At 37.0% G+C, this 25,309-nt stretch overlaps 1 protein-coding gene across 5 annotated transcripts in view; it reads left to right on the forward strand.

Annotated features, from left to right (window-relative positions):
• Window positions 1-25,309, forward strand: part of LOC105479442 (collagen type XII alpha 1 chain) — a 128,401-nt gene that overhangs the window by 15,983 nt on the left and 87,109 nt on the right. For 3 of the 5 annotated variants that reach the window (XR_011623615.1, XM_011737399.3, XM_011737398.3), the window contains exons 7-14: window positions 102-266; window positions 941-1,114; window positions 5,317-5,607; window positions 5,819-6,421; window positions 8,259-8,531; window positions 11,545-11,817; window positions 14,856-15,128; window positions 24,120-24,392. The exons of the other annotated variants lie outside the window; for them this stretch is intronic. Coding sequence is in view for 2 of the 3 variants with exons in the window: in XM_011737399.3 (XP_011735701.2) it covers window positions 102-266; window positions 941-1,114; window positions 5,317-5,607; window positions 5,819-6,421; window positions 8,259-8,531; window positions 11,545-11,817; window positions 14,856-15,128; window positions 24,120-24,392 (2,325 nt within the window). In the remaining variant the exon portion in view is untranslated. The remainder of the gene's footprint in view (window positions 1-101; window positions 267-940; window positions 1,115-5,316; window positions 5,608-5,818; window positions 6,422-8,258; window positions 8,532-11,544; window positions 11,818-14,855; window positions 15,129-24,119; window positions 24,393-25,309) is intronic. 5 annotated transcript variants of the gene reach the window in all.

The raw sequence follows: 25,309 nt of genomic DNA on the forward strand, positions 1-25,309 counted from the left end.
GCCTATTACATATTAAATATTTTTGACATTATTCGCATAGTTTTTGACTTTGGAAAAATTGTGTAGTACAGAGTAAATGAACATGTTTCTTTTCCCTTTAGGGGATGCCATTGATTATTTAGTTAAAAATACTTTCACGGAATCTGCTGGGGCAAGAGTTGGCTTTCCTAAAGTGGCAATTATTATTACGGATGGAAAATCCCAGGATGAAGTGGAAATTCCAGCAAGAGAGCTTCGTAATGTTGGAGTTGAAGTTTTCTCCTTGGGTAGGTTAAGTTCAGTTAATTATTTCCATTTTACAACTCCTGCAGTATGCTTAATGTTTAGGAAGATGAAATATTGATTCCTTAAGGAAGGATGCTATTAGAAGTGTTTACTGCATTTTTATAGTGTAATATTAAAGACTTAAATTGTCTTTAAGTAAAAATTCTGCTTATCTATTTCCCTTATATAACTCCCTTAGCATATGTATTTAGGAAGGTGGTATTCACATTCTTTGCCAGCTCTCTACTTTTCAAAGAATGCTGGACCAATGATTCTAATAAAGATCCTCCTTGTATTATCATTAAGTGTTTTTTATGTGTTTCCTATATTATGTAATACTTGAAGAATTCAGAGGGCTCCAGCTTATTCAGGACTCTGGAAGAAAAAAGTATTATCTTTACAGATGGCAAAGACATATGATGGTATGGTTGGGATGAAAGCCCACTCTGTTTAACTAACCATTTGTTTTCCTCTTTGGCTGGCCACTCTATGTCAAATTACAAAATGTTTTTGTCATCTGTGCAGTTGCACATTCGTTATGAAGCAAAGCAATCTGGCTTATGACTTAATAATGATTTGAATATGTCTTCAGTTGTGAAAGACAGAGAAAACGAACTCCTCCAAGTCAATTGGCACATTTCCCATTTCAATATGTCCTTATCCTTTTGTTTCAAAGGCATTAAAGCTGCAGATGCAAAAGAACTCAAACAAATTGCCTCCACACCTTCACTGAACCATGTTTTCAATGTGGCCAACTTTGATGCAATCGTGGATATTCAGAATGAGATCATCTCCCAGGTGTGCTCAGGTGTTGATGAACAACTTGGCGAATTGGTTAGTGGAGAAGAAGGTGAGTAGACTGTGTAGTATTCCCCATGTGTTAGTCTTTTCCATTGTTTGAGTATTTATAGTTTTATAGTTATCTTAGAAGTAGACATACTTAAATATTTCTTCCAGTGATTCTCCAATTGTATACTCCATTTGCATTGTTTTTTAGCAACTCAACTTGTTGATACCATTTGCATTGTTTTTCCTTCCAGTGGAACATTCAATAAAATGTATCATTGCAAAGTTCTTAAAATTTTTTTGGGGGAGTGACAAGTTATGATTTACTCTTTTGTTTAAGACTCTTTTGTGTACGTTGAATGTCTGTCTGATTATGCTATTATGGTACTTGCTTTAATTATCTTGCACTCTGATTTAAACGTTGATGGGCTGGAAAGACATTTGCAACTTAAAATAATAAAAATGTTTCTGTTAACTGGCTAAGGACAAGGGTTTTCTATCATTATACTCTGTGTAATGTTTTGAAAGCTTTTAAGAATATTTCAAAGGTCAGTCAATGTGATCATTCCATTAGAAAATTCTCTCATTTCTATTAGTTATTACTTCTAAATACATGGGAGAAAGAAGAGACATTTCAAAAGCATCCTTTTGAACATTAAAAATAACAACCTTAAGCCTTTATATTTTTCCATCATTGTTCTCCTCTCAGCCTGAGAATCATTAAGTGATTAAACATAAATTCTAAATAGCGACATCTTTAATCATACAAACTCTTTAATCTTCAATCTCAACATTTTGTCAAAATGTTCATTGGTCCTAATTCTGTCTCAGAACCTGTCATTACTTCATGGGCTCTCAATCTGTTCCTTTGTTTTACTGTCTAATGTCCATCCTTTTTGCTTTGTATTATTATAAAATCCATCTCATTCACCTCTACTTTTCTCTGATTATTTCTCTCTACTCAATCTTTTAAACAGTTTAATTCTTCCTGGGGTGCAGTTGTATGTATGCAAGGGTAGGCCAAACTTTTTTGCTGACACTGTTGGAACTTACCCTGTGTAGGAGGGGGCTGGGGCTGCATCACAGGTGTTCACATTTCTCTTTAGTGTCTTTTCTCTTCTGCTGGACTAACCTGAGGCTTCTCTTCTGCTGGACTAGCCTGTACTGCCTCTGTATCCCTCAGGTTTGGCCAAATTTCCATGTGGCATCTCTGTGGCTTCCCTCCTACTACTTTTTACGGAAACATAATTTTTAAATATATATATATTTTTAAAATTATTTTCATTTTTTAAACTTTTAAGTTCAGGGGTACATGTACAGGTTTGTTACATAGATAAACTTGTTTCAGGGGGGTTTGTTGTACAGATCATTTCGTTACCCAGGTATTAAGCCTAGTACCTATTAGTTATTTTTCCTGATACTTTCCCTCCTTCTACCTTCAACCCTCCAATAGGCCCCAATGTGTGTGTTGTTTCTCTCTATGTATCCATATGTTCTCATCATTTAGCCCCCAGTTATAAGCAAGAACATGTGGTATTTGGTTTTCTGTTTCTGTGTTAGTTTGCTAAGGATAATGGCCTCTAGTTCTATCCATGTCCCTGCAAAGGACATGGTCTTATTCTTTTTCATGGCTGTATAGTATTCCATGGTATACATGTCCCACATTTTCCTTATCCAGTCTATCATTGATGGGGTTTTTTGTTAATTCCAAGTCTTTGATATTGTGAATAGTGCTGCAGTGGATATACGTGTGCATGTATCTTTATAATAGGATGATTTATATTCCTTGGGTATATACCCAGTAATGGGATTGCTGGGTCAAATGGTGTTTCTGTTCTTAGTTCTTTGAGGAATTGTTGCACTGTCTTCCACAATGGTTGAACTAATTTACACTCCTACCAACAGTATATAGGCATTCCTTTTTCTCCAGTACCTCACCAGCATTTGTTATTTTTTGACTTTTTAATAGTAGCCATTCTAACTGGTGTGAGATGGTGTCTCATTGTGGTTTTGATTTGCGTTTCTCTAATAATCAGGGATGTTGAACTTTTTTTTGTATTATTGTTGACCACATGGATGTCTTCTTTTGAAAAGTGTCTGTTTATGTCCTTTGCCCACTTTTTAATGGGGCTGTGTGTTGTTTTCTTGTAAATTTGTTTATGTTCCTTATAGATGCTGGATATTAGACCTTTGTTGGAAGCATAGTTTGCAAAAATTTTCTCCCATTTTGTATGTTGTCTGTTTACTCTGTTGGTAGTTTCTTTTGAGTTTCTTTTGCTGTGTAGAAACTCTTTAGTTTAATTCGATCCCATTTGTCAATTTTTGTTTTCATTGCAATTGCTTTTGGCATCTTTGTCATGAAATCTATGTCCTGAATGGTATTGCCTAGTTGTTTTCCAGGATTTTGACAGTTTTGGGTCTTACATTTAAGTCTTTAGTCCATCTTGAGTTAATTTTTTTTATATGGTGTAAGGAAGGGGTCCAGATTCAATCTTCTGCATATGGCTAGCCAGTTATCTGGGCACAATTTATTGAATAGGGAGTCCTTTCCCCATTGCTTGTTTTTGTCAGGGTTGTTGAAGATCAGATGGTTGTAGGTGTTCAGTCTTACTTCTGGATTCTCTATTCTGTACCATTGGTCTAGATGTCTGTTTTTGTACCAGTACTATGCTGTTTTGGTTACCACAGCCCTGTAATATAGTTTGAAGTCAGATAGCGTGACACCTCCAGCTTTGTTCTTTCTGCTTAGGATTGCCTCAGATATTCGGATTCTTTTTTGTTCCATATGAAATTTAAAATACTTGTTTCTAGTTCTGTGAAGAATCTCAATGGTAGTTTATTAGGAATAGCGGTCAATCTATAGATTGCTTTTGGCAGTATGGCCATTTTAATGATATTGATTCTTTCTATTTATGAGCATGGAATGTTTTCCATTGTCATCTCTGATTTCTTTGAGCAGTGGTTTGTAGTTCCTCTTGTAGAGATCTTTCACCTAACTAGATGGCTGTATTCCTAGGTATTTTATTCTATTATTCACAACTCCCATTGTGAATGGGAGTTCGTTCCTGATTTGGCTCTCAACTTGACTGTTGTTGTGTATAGGAATGCTAGCAATTTTTGCACATTGATTTTATATCCTGAGACTTTGCTAAAGTTGTTTATCAACTTAATAAGCTTTTTGGCTGAGACTATGCAGTTTTCTAGAGGGATTATGTCATCTGCAAACAGGGGTAGTTTGACTTCCTTTCTTTATATTCGGATGCTTTTTATTTCTTTTTCTTGCTTGATTGCTCTGGCCAGAACTTCCAATCCTATGTTGAACAGGAGTGTTGAGAGAGGGCAACCTCATCTTGTGCTAGTTTTCAAGAGAAATACTTCCAGCTTTTGCCTATTCAGTATAAACATCATTTTTGTGTGCTACATCTGATTTTTTTTTTGAGGAGGTGATGTGTAAATTTGGGCCTTTTTACACACTTTTTGCAGGTTGATTTGTAAAAACTTAGAACTATATCTTCTGGGAAGTTGATTCCATTGACAAATCCAGAATTTTGATATCATCTGAAATATCTTAAAATACTTTATATTAACAGTCAAATGCATGACTATGTTCTATGTTGAGTAAGGATCACCATTTTTTAGAGGATTGATATGTGTGTGTCAATATGCATGTTATAAGTCATTGTTTCCCCTCTGTTTGGTGGCACTGTGAACATAGTTGAACTTTTTTTCTTACCCTGAAACTAGTGAAAATAAAATTGTTTAAAATTATAAGAACTTGTCATTTAAGAACTACTGAATGCTTTATCTTTCTTGGCATATTATAAAGTATCTTTTAAAGATTCCACTTTTATGGTGTCATTAAGAGAGAAAAATTCCATAAAGAATTGAATGAAGCATTGATTTAACAAATATTTATCAAGTGCCTACTTTGGTACTTGAGAATGAAGACAATGAGTGAATACTAAAACCAGAATGGAAATCTTGGTTTCAGAGAAGAATTAGGCCTGAGGTGTCCCAACATTAATTTCTTCCAAATACTTTCTTATTCCATTAGCTTCTCAGCAATTTGACTAAAAGCCAAGTGTCGAGCCACTTTTGGTTTGATAGGGACATGTGAAATTGGAGACTGAGGAGGGTATTGGGCAACTCTTTTCAATGTATTCAGGATTAATTTGAATAAGGAGATTTGAAGGTCCAAACCTAAAGACTAAATTAATAAGGTTACATTTCACTGTTATTAATCACTGTCTGCTTGTAACTTTTTAGTTGTTGAGCCTCCTTCAAATTTGATTGCCGTGGAAGTCTCTTCAAAATACGTTAAGCTAAGTTGGAATCCATCTGCTAGTCCAGTGACTGGCTACAAAGTCATCCTCACACCAATGACAGCAGGAAGCCGACAGCACGCTCTGAGTGTGGGGCCTCAGACAACCACGCTCAGTGTTCGTGACCTCTCAGCAGACACAGAATACCAGATCAGTGTTTCTGCCATGAAGGGAATGACATCCAGTGAACCCATCTCAATAATGGAGAAGACCCAGCCAATGAAAGTACAAGTGGGTGAGTTAATGTGTGCATCATGTGTTTGGAATATGTGGAGGTCTGTTTGACAGAATGCCTTACTTGTTAGGACTTAGTTTTGAATGAAATATTTGCAGTAGTTTTTTTTTTTTTTTTTTTTTAAAGAAGCATGCTTACTAAGCAAGCTAGATATGTATATTTTAATTATGAATATGTATTGAAGTTTAATGTACATTTTTTCTCTTTACAGAATGCTCACGTGGTGTGGATATAAAAGCTGATATTGTGTTTTTGGTTGATGGCTCCTATAGCATTGGGATTGCAAACTTTGTTAAAGTTAGAGCCTTTTTGGAAGTTCTTGTAAAAAGTTTTGAAATTTCACCAAATAGGGTCCAGATTAGTCTTGTCCAATACAGCCGGGATCCTCATACTGAGTTCACTTTGAAAAAATTCACCAAAGTGGAAGATATAATTGAAGCAATAAACACCTTCCCTTACAGAGGAGGATCTACAAATACTGGCAAAGCAATGACTTATGTCAGAGAGAAAATATTTGTGCCTAGCAAGGGATCAAGAAGCAATGTGCCAAAGGTCATGATTCTTATCACGGATGGGAAATCATCAGATGCTTTCAGAGATCCTGCGATAAAACTAAGGAATTCAGATGTTGAAATCTTCGCAGTTGGTGTGAAAGATGCTGTTCGCTCAGAATTAGAAGCTATTGCCTCTCCTCCCGCAGAGACCCATGTGTTCACAGTGGAAGATTTTGATGCTTTTCAGAGGATATCTTTTGAACTCACGCAGTCTATCTGCCTTAGAATTGAGCAAGAATTGGCAGCTATAAAGAAGAAAGGTTAGTAGACTTTGAGAGTAAAAGTTATTTCTTCATGAACAAAGCATTTTGGTTTCTAAAATTGTGGATTATGTGCTTCTTCAATTCTTTTTATAGACAAGAAAAAGTAACTTTTCTACGTTATTGAAAACTATTGAACTTAGTTTACTTAGCTCTGAGATATGACTTTCTCCTGGGTATGGTTCATATTTTGGTTGGTGAAAAAGCTGTTTACTCATAAGAGTCATGAGATGTTTCTGTTCCTAGATCCTCAAACAGGTTTAGGAACAAGTTTTATCATATGTATGTGTCATTTAGAATCCAAGTCCCAAGTATGGGGTGTTCACTATGTGTTGGATACTGAGCTGGGTCCTTCAACTCAAAGGTGATGAGAATATAGTCCTGCACCTTTGGATTCTTTTTATGCATTTCCTGGATCATTTTGGGCATCGTTTGTCACATCTGGAATTTTCTTCATTTGCCTGATCTACTTTTCGATGTTTAATTAAAAGTCCCATCCCTTGAGTTTAATGTCCTTTTCAGGGACGTGGATGAAGCTGGAAAGCATCATTCTCAGCAAACTAACACAAGAACAGAAAACCGAACACTGCATGTTCTCACTCATATGTGGGAGTTGAACAATGAGAACACATGGACACGGGGGTGGGGGCATCACACACTGGGACCTGTTGGGAGGGCTGGGGGAGGGATGGCATTAGAAGAAATACCTAATGTAGATGACCAGTTGATGGGTGCAGCAAACCACCATGGCACGTTTATACCTATGTAACAAACCTGCATGTTCTGCACATGTACCCCAGAACTCAAAGTATAATAATAATAAAAAAATCCCATCCTTTTCATGAAGCCTTCCTCAACTGTAACTGTCTTAGCACTATCATGCTATCACTTTCATCAGTTGGCTTTCCTATGTACTGCTTTTTTTTTTTTGAGACAGGGTCTCACTCTGTCATCCAGGCTGGAGTGCAGTGGTGCAACCTATGCTCGTTGCAATATCTGCCTCCCCAGTTCAAGCAATTCTTGCACCTCAGCCTCCCCAGTAGCTGGAACTACAGGAGTATGCCACCATGCCTAGCTAATTTTTCTATTTTTTTTTTTTTTTTTTTTGGTAAAGACGGGGTTTCATCATGTTGGCCAATCTGGTCTTGAACTCCTGACCTCAGGTGATCCACCCACCTCATTCTCCCAAAGTGCTGAGATTATAGGCATTAGCCCCCACGACCTTCCTGCTTTTTTTTTTTTTTTTTTTTATGGTTGTTAATAATGTTGCATTGTCTCGTTTCTCCATTTTGATTGTGTGCCCCCTAAGGATATACTGTATGTGTTAAATATTGTCTCTTTCTATGACTTGGTTTAATAACTGCTTAATTTAATAAACATTTTGTTGTTGGGAAAAATTCCTTAATTTTTACTTTGAAATATTTGTCTGAAAACCACCAAAGGTTAATATCCAAGTACCAGGGATGAATGGGAAAATGTGGATGGTTCATTTTTGGTCTGCTATGGTTTAAATATTCCAGTTGTGGGCAAGGCCATTCTATTGCTACTGCTTTAAGAATCTCAAAATTCACATTCAAATTTCATCACTCATTTAAATAGCAGAAGTTAGTATTATGGATAGTCAAGGTGAATAATCAAGATCTCTTGTTGGGTTGTAAGTTGGGGGGTGGGCTTTCTCCCAATGGTCAAATGTAGATGAGGTACTCAGTACAGTGGTCTCAATGAGCACCATTCTCCCAAATTAATATAACCCATTTTATAAACATTTAAATATTGGTTACGGTTTTGTTTTATAGATTCAAACATTTTTAACTTTTTTTTTTTTTTTTATAAATAGCTTACGTCCCTCCAAAGGATCTTAGTTTTTCAGAAGTGACTTCTTATGGTTTCAAAACCAACTGGTCTCCAGCTGGAGAAAATGTTTTTTCATATCACATCACCTACAAGGAAGCGACTGGGGATGACGAGGTCACTGTGGTGGAGCCAGCATCGAGCACCAGTGTTGTTCTCAGCAACCTGAAGCCAGAGACCCTGTATTTGGTCAATGTGACTGCGGAGTATGAGGATGGCTTCAGCATTCCCTTAGCTGGAGAGGAGACCACCGAAGAAGGTGTGATGGGGGTTTCTGCCACTGTTTCTCAAAAATGAATAATTTATTGCAGTACAAAGTTAATAACCATCTGCTTTATAGTTCAGAATTGCCAATGCCTTTGTAAGACTTGGCATCTTTTAAAGACAGCTTTTCATAAATCTTTTTAGAAAGAGAAAAATAACTTTTAAGTAAAAAACCTTAGAATTCTTTTGATGAATTTGAAGTTAAGAGACCTAGAGAACTATTGATAATTATGGAATTAACTTTTGAAATACTGCTTATCCATCATTTTTGGTCCCACATTTCAGGAATGTCACGTCTTAAATCTTTCTGAAATCGTTTACTGTACTTACGGAGTTATGGCAAATATATATATACACACACACGTATATATGTTGGTAATAAGTATATTATCAATTAATTATATTCTTTTAAAAAGTTGTACTAAAGTATACATAACGTATTTACCATTTTAACCATTTTTTGAGTGCACATTTTAGTGGCATTAAGTACATTCACCTTGTTGTGCTACCATCGCCACCATCCATCTTTAGAACTTGTGAAACTGAAATTCTATACTCATTAAGGAATAACTCCTCATTCCCTCCTTCCCTCTACTCCTGGAAACCACCATTCTATTTTCTGTCTCTAGGAATTAGAGACAGAATTCCTTCTGATTAACTACCTTACTTGAGAGGACTCTTTCAGTACTTGTCTTGTGCCTGGATTATTTCACATCGTAAATGTCCTCAAGGTTGATCCATGTTGTAGCGTGTGTCAGAATGCCCTCTCTACTTATGATTGAATAATATTCCACTGTATGTATGCACCACATATCTTTTAAGATGGGGTTCTTACTATGTTACCCAGGTTGGCCTCATAATCCTAGGCTCAAATGATCCTCTTGCCTCAGCCTCCTGAGTAGCTGGGACTACAGGCATATGCCATGGCGCCCTGCTTCACATTTTGTTTATCTCCCTTCATCAGTGGACATTTGGGCTGCATCTACTTTTTGTGAATATTGCTGCTATGAACATGGTGTGCAAATTTTGCCAAATGTTTTAAGCAGTATTTGTTTACATATGTACTCCTTACTGGATAGAGTTGAATATATTTGGACACACTTTGTTACGTTTGACATTTAAGGGCACCAATTTAAGTTGGTTAGTGGCAGACTAAGGCAAGGCAATTATTCTTTAACATTAGCATAGCAAAGTATCACAATAGATGTCAATTGTTGTTTCCTCTTTTGACTGGGAATAGGAGGTAAAGACCCTGGGAGAATAGTGTGAGGAATTTAAGATAGTTATAAAGAAGTATTTGCTGACAGGGATGGTACATATTGGCATACTATACTGATAAAAGCTAGAGAATCTTTTTTCTCTGAAACATTTTTTCAGATAAGATTGCTATTTTTCTTTTTTTTTTCATGGTTTACGTATATTTCTTCCTGAAGGCCACCACATAAACTAAATGGCCTAAGAAGTCCTTTCATCTTATGACTTGTGGTCATATAAGCGAGAAGGCCATACTCAGATATTTCTGACTTTCTGATGCTTTTCCTGTAATGCCCACACTGCTACTCAATGACCCTGACCCTTCCTCTTCAGCATTTTGGGAGGGGAATGGGAAATCTGTCTCAAGAGAGGACTTGTCTCAGGGTTTTTGAGTAGAAGTCACTCCATTCATACACACTCTAGTTTTTGGTCATTGGGCTACTACAATGGAGTTGGGTAATGTCTTTTCAGTTATATTGTCTGTAATGGAATCTGGGATTTAAACTTTTTTTAGTTGATAAGAAAGTTTCCAATGTAATACTTTCATTAAGCTAACAATTATAGAGCTTCTGCTTGTGTCAGATGCTCTGCTAAATGTTTTCCATAGATTATCTCATTTAACCACTTAAATAATCCTATAAATAGTCATGTTTTGCTGCTAGGATAATCTACGGCTCAGAATTACATATCTATTAAGCTTCAGAGCTAGGATTCCAACCCATCAGTCTATCTGCTGATTTGTTCTGACTTGTTTAATCTTTTTCCTTCCAATACAAAATGAATCATGGGTTTAAGTTGGCCAAGTACCATTTCTTTCCTTCCTGGAGAGATATACTTCCTTCCTTTCTCTTCTAGAGAGATATCCTTCCTTCCTTTCTTTCTCCCTGGAGTGATCTATTGATGTGTTGAATATTTAAGTAAACTTCTAAATGTCTGTGTGATACATGCCAGGCATGTTGTACGAGGCTTTCACCCCAGTGGACTGAGAAGACAAAGACCTTTAGTTCATCTTTCCTGAATATATTGTCTATAGAGCCAGTTGGCCCCACTGAGCAAGAGGGTCATTTAAACATGTTTACTGAACACAAAACCAAATGATGTTCTCATTTGGGCTTAATGAAAAATGCATTTAAAATTATGAGTCTGTGGGTGTTACCCATAGTGCACCTTAGCTTCAAGATGTAGATCTAATGAGCATTCATTAGGTACCAATTCTCTGCTTGTTCCATCCTGTGTATGGTCCAATTATTCTCCAAGTCAAGTGACTATACAGATAAAAAGTTAGTGTGGGACTGACTGGATAAGACAATTTGGTTGGGTGGGTAGACATGGTAGAGCCGGGTGTTAGGTGTTATTTTCCTAGTTTCGTGAGAAAATGTAGTAAGAGTGAAAGTCTTGGCTGCTTATATTCAAAGAAATGAATTGTTTTTATTCTTGAAGTTTTATAGCAGTATAAATTTAGCATTTGATAGAATATTTATTATTTTAAAAGTTTACTATTATATACATCTTTATGTAATTAAAAAATTAACAGTACTTAGTTTCTTTCTGGATATTGTAGAATTCATATTTGCTATTTCAGAATTTAGTTAATCTCTGGCTAAATGAATGCAGAAACCGGGATGTTTGCAAATAAATTGCTCATGGATTTCTTTAGAGAAATGGTATAATTTAGTAATAAAAAAGTAATTTTTGTATTTTTCATATAAAGTCAATTTATGTTTTAACATCTGTTTTTCTTTTTTTTATTTCAGTAAAAGGAGCACCTCGAAACCTAAAGGTGACAGATGAGACTACAGATAGTTTTAAAATTACTTGGACTCAAGCTCCAGGGAGAGTTTTAAGATATCGAATTATATATAGACCAGTTGCTGGTGGAGAAAGCAGAGAAGTTACCACCCCACCCAATCAGAGGAGGAGAACGCTGGAGAACTTGATTCCAGACACAAAATATGAAGTAACTGTAATTCCTGAATATTTCTCGGGACCTGGTTCTCCATTAACTGGAAACGCAGCCACTGAAGAAGGTAGAGGAAATATGCTTATCATATGGTGACAACCAAACTCTTAGACTAGAGGGGAAAATTGAGACAACTATCCAGATAAAAAACTCATGAGACACTTTGTTTCAATTATTTGAGTATGTTAGACCATAGTCCTTTTAGACTTAAGTTTAATTTTTTTTTTTTACTTAATCATGACATTATTTACTTGTGTTGATAAATTTAATTAATTAATTAATTAATTTTTTGGAGACAGAGTCTCCCTCTGTCATCCAAGCTGGAGTGCAGTGGCTCGGCTCACTGCAACCTCCGCCTCCCGGGTTCAAGCGATTCTCCTGACTCAGCCTCCCAAGTAGCTGGGATTACAGGCGCGTGCAACTACACGCAGCTAATTTTTGTATTTTTAGTAGAAACAGGGTTTCACCATGTTGGCCAGGCTGGTCTGAGACTCCTGACCTCAGGGGATCTGCCTGCCTTGGCCTCCCGGTGTGTTGGGATTACAGGCATGAGCCACCATGCACGTCAATAGAATTTAAATGCTAGGATATAGTCTCAATATTCTTTTAAAAATAATATTATTAAATGTTTCAATGTGAATTGAAGGATGGCTAAGAATTAAAAATCAAACTTCTATGCACCATTGAAATAGATTGTATTTTACTTCTTAAGAAAGATTTTTAAACATTAACTTGTTTTTCTTTAGATGGGATGATTAGGATCCCAGGATATATTCTGATGTTTGTTTGTTGAAATTATTAATGTTTAATATGTTATTTCATTGGGGGCAAAATGAGACATTCATAATTTTTTATTTTATTTCCTAGCTCTAATGTTTTTAAAATAGCAATAATAATGCTAAGAACACATTAGCAATAATGAAAAGTTACTGAGTACCTGTCTGGTGTCAGGTTCTGTACAAAGGGCTTTTCATATATTTTGTTTAATCCCTGCATAGTGTTTATGTTATTATTATCATCTCAGCTTTATAAGAGAATTAAGGCTGAGGAAATTAAATAATAAATCAAGACCACACAGCTAATAAATGGTGAATCTGAGTTTATGGATTTTACTGCCCTACTGCAGACATTTACAAGGAGTATCCATTGTAGCTTGGTCTGCATCACCCTTCTCTGTCTCACTGCCTTCCCTCCCACTGCATCACTCTACCCACTCCTACTGCATTCCTCTCCCTCCTCCCCCACTGCATCACGCTCCCACCGCCCACTGCACTCCCTCCCACTGCATCACTCTCCCTCCTTCCACTGCATCACTCTCCCATCTGCCACTGCTTCACTCTCCCACCTCTCACAGCATCCCTTTCCCTCCTCCCACTGCATCACTCTCCCTCCTCCCACTGCATCACTCTCCCTCCTTCCACTGCATCACTCTCCCTCCTCCCACTGTATCACTCTCCCTCTTCCCCCACTGCATCACGCTCCCACTGCCCACTGCCTTCCCTCCCACTGTATCACTCTCCCTCTTCCCACTGCAATACTCTCCCACCTCCCACTGAATCACTCTCCCTCCTTCCACTGCATTCCTCTTCCTCCTCCCACTGCATTTCTCTCCCCCCACTGCATCACTCCCCCTCCTCCCCTACTGCATCATGCTCCCACCACCCACTGCTGTCCCTCCCCCTGCATCTCTTTACCTACTCCCACAGCATCCCTCTCCCTCCATCCCACTGCATCTCTTTCCCTCCTCCCACTGCATCTCTCTCCCTCCTCCCACTGCATCCCTCTTACTCCCTCTCACTGCATCTCTCTCCCTCCATTCCACTGCATCTCTTCTCCTCCTACTGCATCTCTCTCCCTCCTCCCACTGCATCTCTCCCCCTCCTCCCACTGCATCTCTCTCCCTCCTGGCACTGCATCCCTCTCCCTCCTCCCACTGCATCCCTCTCCCTCCTCCCACTGCATCCCTCTCCCTCCTCCCACTGCATCCCTCTCCCTCCCTCCCACTGAATCCCTCTCCCTCCTCCCACTGCATCCCTCTCCCTCCTCCCACTGCATCTCTCTCCCCCCCCACTGAATCTCTCTCCCTCCCTCCCACTTCATCACTCTCCCTCCTCCCACAGCATCCCTCTCCCTCCTCCCTTTGCATCTCTCTCCCTCCGTCCCACTGCATCTCTCTCCCTCCTCCCACTGCATCTCTTTCCCTCCTTTCACTGCTTCACTCTCCTCTCTTCCCCCTGCAACCTAGCTCAATAGTCTGTTCTGCTACAGAGGCTTTCTCTTTTACCTGCTTTCTTCCTCCTGTCTTCCATTGGTGAAGTGTGACTACTTCATTGTTTTTCTCTCTTGCTGAGAGTCTAGGGCTCTTTGTTCTGGGCACCATAATGTGACCCAATACCTCTTCATCTTTCTATTTTCTGGAGTAAAACTGGCTGGCTTTTATATGCTCAGTGGAGAGTGACATAGGACTCGGTTCCTTAGGAACCTTCAAAGAGGACATGACCAATCTACAAGGAAAGTCATGAAATAGCAAACATCACAGCTACAAAAAGATGGGGTGGTCCCTGGGGATTTATACCCAAGGCTGGGTCTCACTGAGCTGTTTTTTTCCTCTTACTTTTTTTCCCTCTAGGGACAGCATTATGTTTATAATTTATCATTTTTATTATATCAGAATTAGTTCCTGGGTGTTACCTTTAGATGTTCATAGTATTACACTGATTAACTGTTTTTACTGAAGATTTCTTAAAGGAATTAAAGTCTGCATGGTAATACTAATCAACATGTATACATTTTATAATGCTTTCTTCCACTTTTAAGGAAATACAGGGAAACTATCTTATAGGAAGTATTCTAACATGAAATATTTTACTTGGAAGATTTTAACCTTTGTAAAAACAGAAAAGGGACTGGATATCTTTCCCCTTGTTTCTACTAACATATAGGGTCTGATTTAGCTTTGTTGGCTAGTAAACAGTAAAAATTGTCATAGTCTCACCCAGGGTATAAATTTGTTGTAGTGCACATGCATATGTAAAGTAACAAAATGTTTTTCAAGTCATTTTATTAAATAATGGGTTTTGATGATGTTGTCATTTTTTAATGAAGTTAGAGGGAATCCAAGAGACTTAAGAGTTTCTGACCCTACGACGTCTACTATGAAATTATCTTGGAGTGGGGCACCAGGAAAAGTGAAACAGTATCTCGTCACATATACCCCAGTGGCAGGGGGTGAAACTCAAGAGGTCACTGTGAGGGGAGATACAACCAATACGGTGCTGCGGGGATTGAAGGAAGGGACACAATACGCCTTATCTGTGACAGCCTTGTATGCGTCTGGGGCTGGAGATGCCCTCTTTGGTGAAGGAACAACACTTGAAGGTAATTACCATCATATTTTCTGAAAATCTAGGAACTTGTTTGCGGTGCTGCCTCTAGGAAGCTTAAAATGTTTTCAGAGAATGAATCTAGAAGTGTGCAATCCTTTCTCTTAAAAAGAATATATATTTAAAAATAAATAACCATAAAGCTGTCTGTTATTCAGAGATGTAGAATGTAAGCAGCTGAAAAAATTAAACTTGATTAAGAAGTGCCTTGGGGAGCTGGATGCATAATAAGGCCAAAGAAATGTGTTTATAATTCCATGGGTTGGTTGAAAGGAGAATAGGTGTATGACATTCAGAGGGGGAAGGGACCTTGGGAAACATCTATGTAAAAAGGTTTGGATTGCCCAAGTTTATGCAGCTAGTTCTATCTTTCTGGTCTAGATAGGAACCATTTTCTGACTTCCATTCAAGTGCTCTTTTCATTCACCATGCATAAAAGCTCAAGAAATATAAGAACCCAAGTTTCTATTTGTTTTCTACATAATTTCTGAAATTCCGTTCTGTATTAAATATTCAAAGTGATTGTGATAAAGTACTTAGTAAGAAACATCAGCAATACTGGAGCGGTTTCCTTGGCTCTTTAGAGTTAATTGTCAGAGACCTTTACATTTTTTAGGATCTTTTGAGATATAATCACAGCTCAGGTTTAACTTAACACAGCTACTACATGAATACTGTAAGGGAGAGAAAATACACATCTAATTAAACCGCAATGAGAATGGATTGTAATGCTAAAAATCCCATGAGGTTGACTCAGTCCTATAGTTGGGGGCCTACATGGACTATCAGCAATAGCTTTCCTTCTCTTTATCATTATATTTTATATGGCTTATTTTAAATGATTATAGGAAGAAAAGGAATCTGAAGTATCTTCTAATATGAAATCACAGTGACTAAGCAAAATATCCATCAAAGCTGTTGGATCCAGGAGCTTGGAAGGTTGTAGATATTGTAATTAGTGAGACAGGACATACAATAGGCAGTTCTTAGAAACTTCAAGACTTAAGAATGAAAAACAAATAATTTAAAAATACTAATCAAAATAGTAGTGATTGGCCAGGCATGGTGACTCACGCCTGTAATCCCAGGACTTTGGGAGACTGAGGCGGGTGGATCACCTGAGGTCAGGAGTTTGAGACTAGCCTGGCCAACATGGTAAAACCCTGTCTCTACTAAATACAAAAATCAGCTGTGCATGGTGGCGCATGCCTGTAATCCTAGCCACTTGGGAAGCTGAGGCAGGAGAATGTCTTGAACTCGAGAGGAGGAGGTTGCAGTGAGCTGAGATTGTACCATTGCACTCCAGGCTGGGCAACAAGAATGAAACTCCATCTCAAAAAAAAAAAAAAAATAATAATAATAATGGTAGTGATCAAGAGTTAAATTTCCATAGTCCATGAAATCTGTTTCTAGAAAAAGATTTAAATGAAAGATTAGGTACCAGTGTGTAAATTACTTACAACTAGAAGAGACCTGGTTGTACTACTTAGCTGTGTGACCTGGAGTAAACCTTTAACCCCTCTGGGCCTTAGTTTATTCATCTATAAAGAAGGGATGATTATCCTCCCTTTTTCCTCCCAGAGTTATTGTTGAGATCAAATGGGAGAATGTAAGTGAAACTCATTGGAAACTGTGAAATACTATATGTCTACAAAATTCATCAAGAGGACATAGCTTATTAACTTTAGATCTGATATCTAAAAGCCTCTTGGTATACTTAGGGTTGGGGGGGTTGGATTGGTTCCAAGACCCCTGCATATACCAATATCCGCTGCATATACCAAAGTCCTCTCATACTCAAGTCCTGCAGTCGGGCCTAGGGAACCTGTATATATGAAAAGTCAGCCTCTGCATATAGATGGGTTTTGCATCCTGTGAATACTGTATTTTTTGTCTGCATTTGGTTGAAATAAATCTGTATGTAGGTGGACCCTCACAGTGCAAACCCATGTTGTCAACTGTATAGCTTTAGTATTTCAAATATAATCGGTGACACAAAAGTTTTGGAAAAAATAGTAGAAACAGAAATTGCCTTAAATACACAGACATAATCCAAACAACAAAAGCATGTGATCTTTACAATCTGGGGCAACATCCAGAATTTTGGAGAAATTTGTCCTTTTCTTTGGACCTTTTGAAGTTCTGTTTCTCCATATGCTTTCCACGAGCTTTTAGCATAGGTTGCTCATAAGATATTTTTGGAGGACAAACTTTCACTCTTTATTTTTCACAGGATAGATATAGATTGTATTTGTGAACATTTCTTCTTTATAAGGAGTATCTTGGAAATAATTTAATAGTTTTTCTTCTGGTTGTGCCTTTTAACCTTCTCGTATTCATTTGTGCTTTCTTGCTTAAAAAAATATGTATATATATTTATGCTCAGTAAAAATTTCCCAATTCTAAAAATTAAGGCATTTTTTGCCAAGAATAATATATTAAAAATTGCATTTAACAAAATGTACTTTTTAATTTTACAGGAAGCACATTCTACTAGGCTGTGATTTTTGTAAGCCAGATGTATAATTTGTTTATAATATTATATCTCTTCACAAGTGGTATCGAAAATCTATCAACTTGTACGCATGTGCAAGTGTACACACACACGCGTGTCTTTGATCAGAAACAATCTCTAAGGGAAATACATAGATAGTAAAATAAATTTTAAAAGCTATTGTTTTCTATTTCCTGAGAAGAAGGAAAGCTAGATAATTTGTCAGCTTGCTTAAAAAATACAGTTAATTCCTAACTAAATTGTAATAATTTACAACGGACATTTTGTTCATTTATGCTAAAGCGCTTTACTGCAGTGAAGGATTAACAAAAGGGCCTCCAGCCTGATTTTGTTAACATATTTATCCCATTGCATTATGTGTGGTAAACTTGACAAATATGTGAAAGCATAGTTGTGACTAAATGAAAATAGTAGAAGATTTTTGCCCCTGGTTATTCCATTTCATTTTATTGTATTAACTCAGCCAAATCCACATACCATATACAGGAATAGGATATGATGGTAAATGCAGGGAGTGGAAAGCCCAGAAACAGAGCCAGGCAACTGCTTTTGAGGGCTGCTGTTTTTCTAATCTGTTTTTCTCTTGGGAGAGGAGGTGGTAAGAGCAGAACTTGAAGGAATGTTTCCTTTATCCAGAGGCATGGTGTCAGCCGGCAAGAGCATTCTGTAGGTTGGGCATCTTATAGATTACTTCAAATGCGTTATGACTCTCAATTCAAAAGGAAAGAAAGTTGTTGTTGTTTTGTATTTAAAAAAATATGTAGTGTGGCCTACAACCATCCCTAACTTGAATCTGTTTCCTACTACTTTTTTTGAAACGCAGCCAATGATCAGAAAATTCCCCTGTTGCTGGAAGAGAGATTTATTAGCATTGGCGTTGGGGAAGTTCATGGTTGGCTGTAGTACTGTAGGCAATAGAGTCACAAAGGCAGAGTTTATTACTATTTCAGATCCAAACTTCAGAGGAATGTGAGCACACATCATTAAGTTTGATTTACATTGTTTCCCCCCCCTCCGTTGTTGTTGTTGTTAGAGCAGTTAGACAATATAATTACAAAAACACTACTGTATATGTAATCGCACTTCAAGTCTTGAAAGAACCTTTAATTGCCGCTGTTAGTGCTTGGAGGAAAATCTGTTTTTATAAATCTCTCAATAAATAATGCCCATTTTAATTCAGAGATTTACCACAAATGAATGAGAATTTCAGTTTGATAATAATATGTTTTCTTGTTAAATTTTTGAGTGTTTTTTTTTTGGCTACGGAAAATATGACTTTTTAGAATTTCCTTTGTTTCAGTTGCTGTAGCAACCTGCCAACGTCCTAGATATGAATGGCTTCCTACAGATCAAACCAAGTGTATTCAGTTGACATTTTGTTACAATGAGGTTTTTAGCACATCTCAGGAATTCTGCATGATGTTGAGTAACATGAGGCCCTTAAAGATGGACTAAACAAGGCCTCTGTGTTTTCACTGATTTACTGCTGTCTCATAATTTGAAAAATCATACATTCTGGGTAAAATAACGCTGACGTTGCCAGGGAACTTTAGCACAGTCACCAAACAGTAATTTCTATTTCCTTTTCCTGTGAATTAATTGCTTGTCAGATAAAAATTGAAATCAATGTGGAGAGGTAATAATTATGGAAGAAACACTTTTTTGCTCAAGCCAACTTTGAAGTTGAATGGCGATTTAATTGCTAAGATGTTTTTAAGAACTGTGTATAGCTTAAAGTAGCTGAGTTAACTTATCAATAGTGAACTTTGTCCTTTGGAATGGTGGCTCTGATTCATTGGTTGTAAATCAAATGTATTTCCACATGAACAATATCCAGAAGCAGATCTTCTGTATTGCTGTGGAAAGTTGGATGACTTTTGAGCTGAGCTCTAACGGAAAAGACAAATTGATTTAGAAGAGAGTTTACATTACATTTTCAATTTAACTTCTATTTTTGAAAGTGGTATATGAAACTCAATGAAAGCTGGCTGGAACAATCTATAAGATGAAATACAGTTTTATTTCATGATGATTAATTTTTCATGTATCATTGGCTAATTTGTGTTATAATTATATTTGAATTGGATGATAATTTGCTTTTCAGAAAGAAAATGGAAAAGGGGTAAGGAAACATAGGAAAGTTACTTAAATGAGGCATTATTTCTTTGGCTTGGTATGTGGAAAAAAGCAGTGTAGGAATCAACTCCTTCAGGATGTTCAGATCATAAGAAGTAGACCTGTCTGAATGACTTACCACAGCAGCAGCACAGAGACACATGCAAGCACACACTAGAAAAATGACTTTTGAATAGATGTAACTAAGCTTTATAATAAGGACAGAAATGCTGAGTAGCCAAATTTCAAAACCTGATAGAGTTTTATACCTTTAAACTTATGACATTTATACCTATACTGGTACTATGCTAGGAAGAATAAAGTGTAAGGGAAACTGTCAAGATAGAATCAAAGGAATGGGAATAAAGGAATATCATCATTGTAGATGATGACTTGCTTGAAATGATTGCCAGAATTTCTATTACCAGAGATAAAATTAATAGAGAGAGCACAGACATATATCCAGAACAGAAGAGAGCAAGTAGTATGAGACTAAATATTATTCAAAAAAACCCTAAACAAATCCCAGCACCATAACACACATATTTGTAAACCCTGGGGCACAGAAGAAAGAGGAGGACCTCAGAAGGGAGGGAGCCTCTGCTAGAGCAAAAGTAGATCTAGGTTCAGGGAAAGGTAGTGACTACATGGCAAAACGTCTACTAGGGTTGCTTTCTGTTCACTGCCACTGTTTCTATGCTTTCTCCTTTTGAGGAGCAGTAACCTCTCCCGGAGATGGCCTACAGACTAGTCTTCTCACATCTTTACTTCTCACTCTCTCTTTCCTATTCCCTCTTAGGTACTCTAAAAAGGGACTCTTGCCTAAACCCAATATAACCAAACTAAACCAAAACAAGTCAGACAATTTCTTCCTGTAGTTACTGATGTCTGGAGCTCCTTAGATTCAGGACAAAAATGACAATGTATTGAACCAAGTAAATGCCTTGCTAGGTAACACTTAGAACTTCATTCATTTGAAAATGTGCTCAGCTCTTCAACAAGAGGCCATTTCCTGTTTCAGAGCCATTTCCTGTGTGTTCAGAGCCATTTCCTTTTGAGACAAGGTGGAGGGGAGAAGAGAGCAGTGAATATCCCACATGTGTCCATGGAGATGTGATAAAAAGCTTAAATCATCTCCTCTGTTCTCTGAGGGTCAGCCTTGAGATTATTTTTCCACCTAAAGCAGTGATTTTCTGTACATGGCAATATAACCACACAAAATACAAACCATCCAGCAGTCCTATAGAGCATCATGTGTGTAATGATTTTGACCAGTTTACTTTCACCATACCTGTCTTTATTTTGAAGGAGCACTGCTTCTATGTGAAAGCAGATTTGAGGTTCCTTCCCACACTGACCCAGCATACCTCCCTAATAAATGCTTCTCTAGACCTCAGAGAGGAGAAGTAGAAAGAAGAGCAAAAAGGGGGAAAGAATAAAGAATTGTAGAGGTTTTGGAATCACAGGGCAGATTTAAAAGATGTTTAGAAAGCACCAGTACTTAGGTGCATCCCCAAGTATTCCAATCTAATTGATTTGGGTAGGGTCCAGCCTTTGGTTTTTCAGGCAATTCTGTTTATCGATTCAAGTCCAGTCCAATTATTTTGCTGCTGTGGGCCCCAAGGCCCCAGGAGGTGACATAGCCTTTTGATGACCTGCTCAGATGGTTGCACACCTGGCCCCAAGACAAGTTCGGCCACTTGCCAGTTTCCATCCTGCCAACTGTACCACAGGGCGCAATCCACTTGCTTCATTTTTTGGTAATATAATGTTTGGCCAAACCAAGATCTCATGTTTTAAAAATTCAAGGGCTATACATTTACTTGTCATGAGTACAACTTATTCTCAAAATTCCTGGTTGTAACATAACAGATAGAATAGTCAGCCCTCCTCCCTAAAAAAAATTATCAATGTGTTTGGGGAGCAGTATAGATTTAATATTTAGGAATATTCCTATCAAACTGACTGATTGACATGTAAGAAACCCATTTGAAGCAGCTTATCTTCTCAATTGTGGTGTCTGATTGAACTATCTTTCTCCTTTCTTTGGAGTCTATGTTGCTGTGTCACTAACATGGAATGTTGTAGTGACAGTGCCTGCCTTTATATACCACAGAGAGAAACTACAATTTTTAGTGAGTTTTTTCTGAGACTGAGAACTTACTCAGTGTTCACTCAAAATAGTGTTATCATGCCATTAATTAGAGCTTATAAATATTCTTTAGTTGATTTTTAATTTGCATCTTAAAAATTGCTGTTGTAGATTATTTTTAGAATATTGATAAACCTTGGGAAAGGTCTTCATTGCATTTTACTAATATTTTGTTCTAGTTTTATAGTCTTGAGAGTGTTAAAATAGTTGATTAAAATCCATAGGGAGACAAGTCTTGTGATCTTAGATCCTTTTGTTTTAAGCCCAGAAATATCTTTGTGAATGTATTTTTGCTTCAACCACAATTCTCTTCCTATTATTTTTCTCACAGTGAAATCATTAGCCTGTGTTTATGAGATTGATGTCTGTTGTCATGGAAATAAACAATGTCACAAATTTAGCGCTGTAGAAAGAAAAATAGGTTGAGAAGCAAAACCTTTGGGAAAAATAAAAGTTGAAATTGTTTTAAAACCACCCCAGTGTTAATTGGAAAGATAATTCCCACATTCTAGTTAACCTTATTTGTCTGATACTTTTTTGAAACGTCATTAATGCAGCTCATTTAAATGCAAAATTGCTTTCAAACAAGATCATTTCACAATAGCTGTTCCTGACTACAATTGAGGAAGTTTAGAAGAAAAGGCACATATTGAAAATGGTGTATATCAAGCAAACAAAAAACGTGCTGTACATTTAAAACTTACAGACTAGTTGTTGGGATATCGATTATCAAAACAGATAAAAAACAAAACAAAGAAACCTACAACCAAACCAAATAAAACAAACAGTTTAAAATTGTACTTTTATATTCCAAGTAGAGAAAAAATAAAGGTGTATGACCATTTACATAGTAAAGACACCTAAAGAAGACTTTCAAATGGGAATTAGCCTCAAGAGCTGAGGGAAAAAATTCAATGTGCTCTTAAAAATAAGTATTCTTTGTTGCAGTGAAATATGTAACTAATTTCCTTCCAGGGATGAGATGTGCTGTCAGCAGTTAAAGTTATTTTTAATGGAGTTAGAATTTTCCATTTGGGCTTGGGGTCTGGTAGGCTGCCCAGCTTCTGTTTCATTTATTTTTTCCCCTCTAAATCCAAGCATATGTGATATGTTTTTGTCCACCTAGATTTCTTTTTCATTCATTGTTACCTTTACGTTTTGTGTTGAAATTTAATTGTTAAATTATGACTACTTTTAAGATATTCATTTTTACTCTTTAAGTAAAATAATAGTTTTAAAAATTCTTTTAAGAGCAATATATATCATTTGCATGAACATACAACAATTACTGGTAAGACGTATGCTGGGAAGCAGAGAGTTTTGTATTTATGTCATACTGTGGCATAAAGCCTAGTAGAGGTAGCCAATATAAAGCGACCTGTATATTTATCTTACATCTAAAATGTGGAGAGTGAGGGTTTTACTGAAAGATATCTGTGCCTCCTATTAAGTTGAGGTTTCCATATTTTTCCACTTGGGTTGTATGTTTTTTGAATGAAAGAACCAAAATTTAGTAGCAGACATTTTTGATCAGCTAGAACAAGTGGTATGTTTTATTTTGGTGACTAATCACTTTTAAGTTTTCCAGAAGAATTGGTTGTTTTAGTTTTGTTAGGGTTAAGCTATATTGAAAGTTTGCACTGCTACTTTTTAAACTTCATGAGCAAATACAAGTTTCACCAAGAAACAGTTGTTGGAATTAAGTTTTGTAAGTGATATGAGATTGTTGCAGTTGTTGTAAATCATGCATTGAAAATGAGTTTATTTAAATTAGATCAGAGAGGAAAAGATCATGGTAACAAAATAAAGATCTTTGTGAACAATGGGCCATGCCACAAGGCCAACTAAAATGTGATAAAATTCTGGGACTTAGATACAGTTTTTTTCCCTTGGAATTTTTTTTTTTAAGACAAATACTTCCTCAAATTTGGATGTCAAACTTGTCCTGAAGGATAAGATTATCTAAGTAGGCATATGGGGGCAAGGCTAAGAGGTAGAAATCAAATATAATTCTAAAGTTTTATTGCATCAATCTATTCCACTGACAGAATAGGATGGACAACTCAGAAAGAAGAAATGGGCAATTTTAGACAAACTGAGTTTGAGTCCAGCAAGTTAGAATCTCTACCAGGATCAATGAATATTAATACGTAAATAACTACTAGATATTTTTAAAAAAGATTCCCTTTTAATTTCTGTTCTAGAACGTGGTTCTCCTCGAGATTTAGTTACTAAAGACATCACTGACACATCAATTGGGGCTTATTGGACATCTGCTCCAGGAATGGTTCGCGGTTACAGGGTCTCATGGAAATCACTTTATGATGATGTTGACACTGGAGAGAAAAATCTTCCTGAAGATGCAATCCATACTATGATAGAAAATCTGCAGCCAGAGACCAAATACAGAATTTCAATATTTGCCACTTACAGCAGTGGAGAAGGAGAACCTTTGACTGGAGATGCCACAACTGAATGTAGGTAACATTATGGGTGTGTTTGGGTGTGTGTTGGTGCTACCCAATAGTTATCAGCTCAAGTGACAATGCAGTTTAATCACTTGAATTTTTTTTCTTTACATGATAAATGAAGTCTGAGGAATTAGGATCTTTAAAGAATTTGGCTTTAATTCCGAGTAGGTATCTAAAAATATATCAAATTTGGAAATATCAAATCTCTTTCCACTACCTATATTTGTCTTTTTTCCTGGTGCAATGATTGACTAAGTAGAATACCCAACTACTAAAAAGACCAGAAGCTATGAAGTGAAGAGAATTCAGCCACATTTGTAAAGCTGCATGATCTTTGTCAAGAACTTAACCTTCTTTGTGCCTCAGTTTCCTAATCTGTAGAATGCAGATAATAAATCTTGTCTCTTAGAGTTGTGAGGATTATATAAAATAACAGTATACAAAGCAGTCAGCATGGTACCTAGCCACTTAGAGATGATTGATAAATGATGGGTGGCTATTGAAACTATGATTATCATACAACCAAGACTTAACTTAGTTCTCTTTCTTTTCTTTCTTTCTTTCTTTCCTCCATTCCCTCCCTCCCTCCCTCCCTCCCTCCCTCCCTCCCTCCCTCCCTCCCTCCCTCCCTTCTTTCTTTCTTTCTTTCTTTCTTTCTTTCTTTCTTTCTTTCTTTCTTTCTTTCTTTCTTTCTTTCTTTCTTTCTTTCTTTCTTTCCCTTCCTTCCTTCCTTCCTTCCTTCCTTCCTTCCTTCCTTCCTTCCTTCCTTCCTTCCTTCCTTCCTTCCTTCCCTCCCTCCCTCCCTCCCTCCCTCCCTCCCTCCCTCCCTCCCTCCCTTCTTTCTTTCTTTCTCTTTCTTTCTTTCTTTCTTTCTTTCTTTCTTTCTTTCTTTCTTTCTTTCTTTCTTTCTTTCTTTCTTTCTT

This window comes from Macaca nemestrina, chromosome 5 (assembly GCF_043159975.1).
Source record: "Macaca nemestrina isolate mMacNem1 chromosome 5, mMacNem.hap1, whole genome shotgun sequence".
NCBI classification, from domain to species: Eukaryota; Metazoa; Chordata; class Mammalia; order Primates; family Cercopithecidae; genus Macaca; species Macaca nemestrina.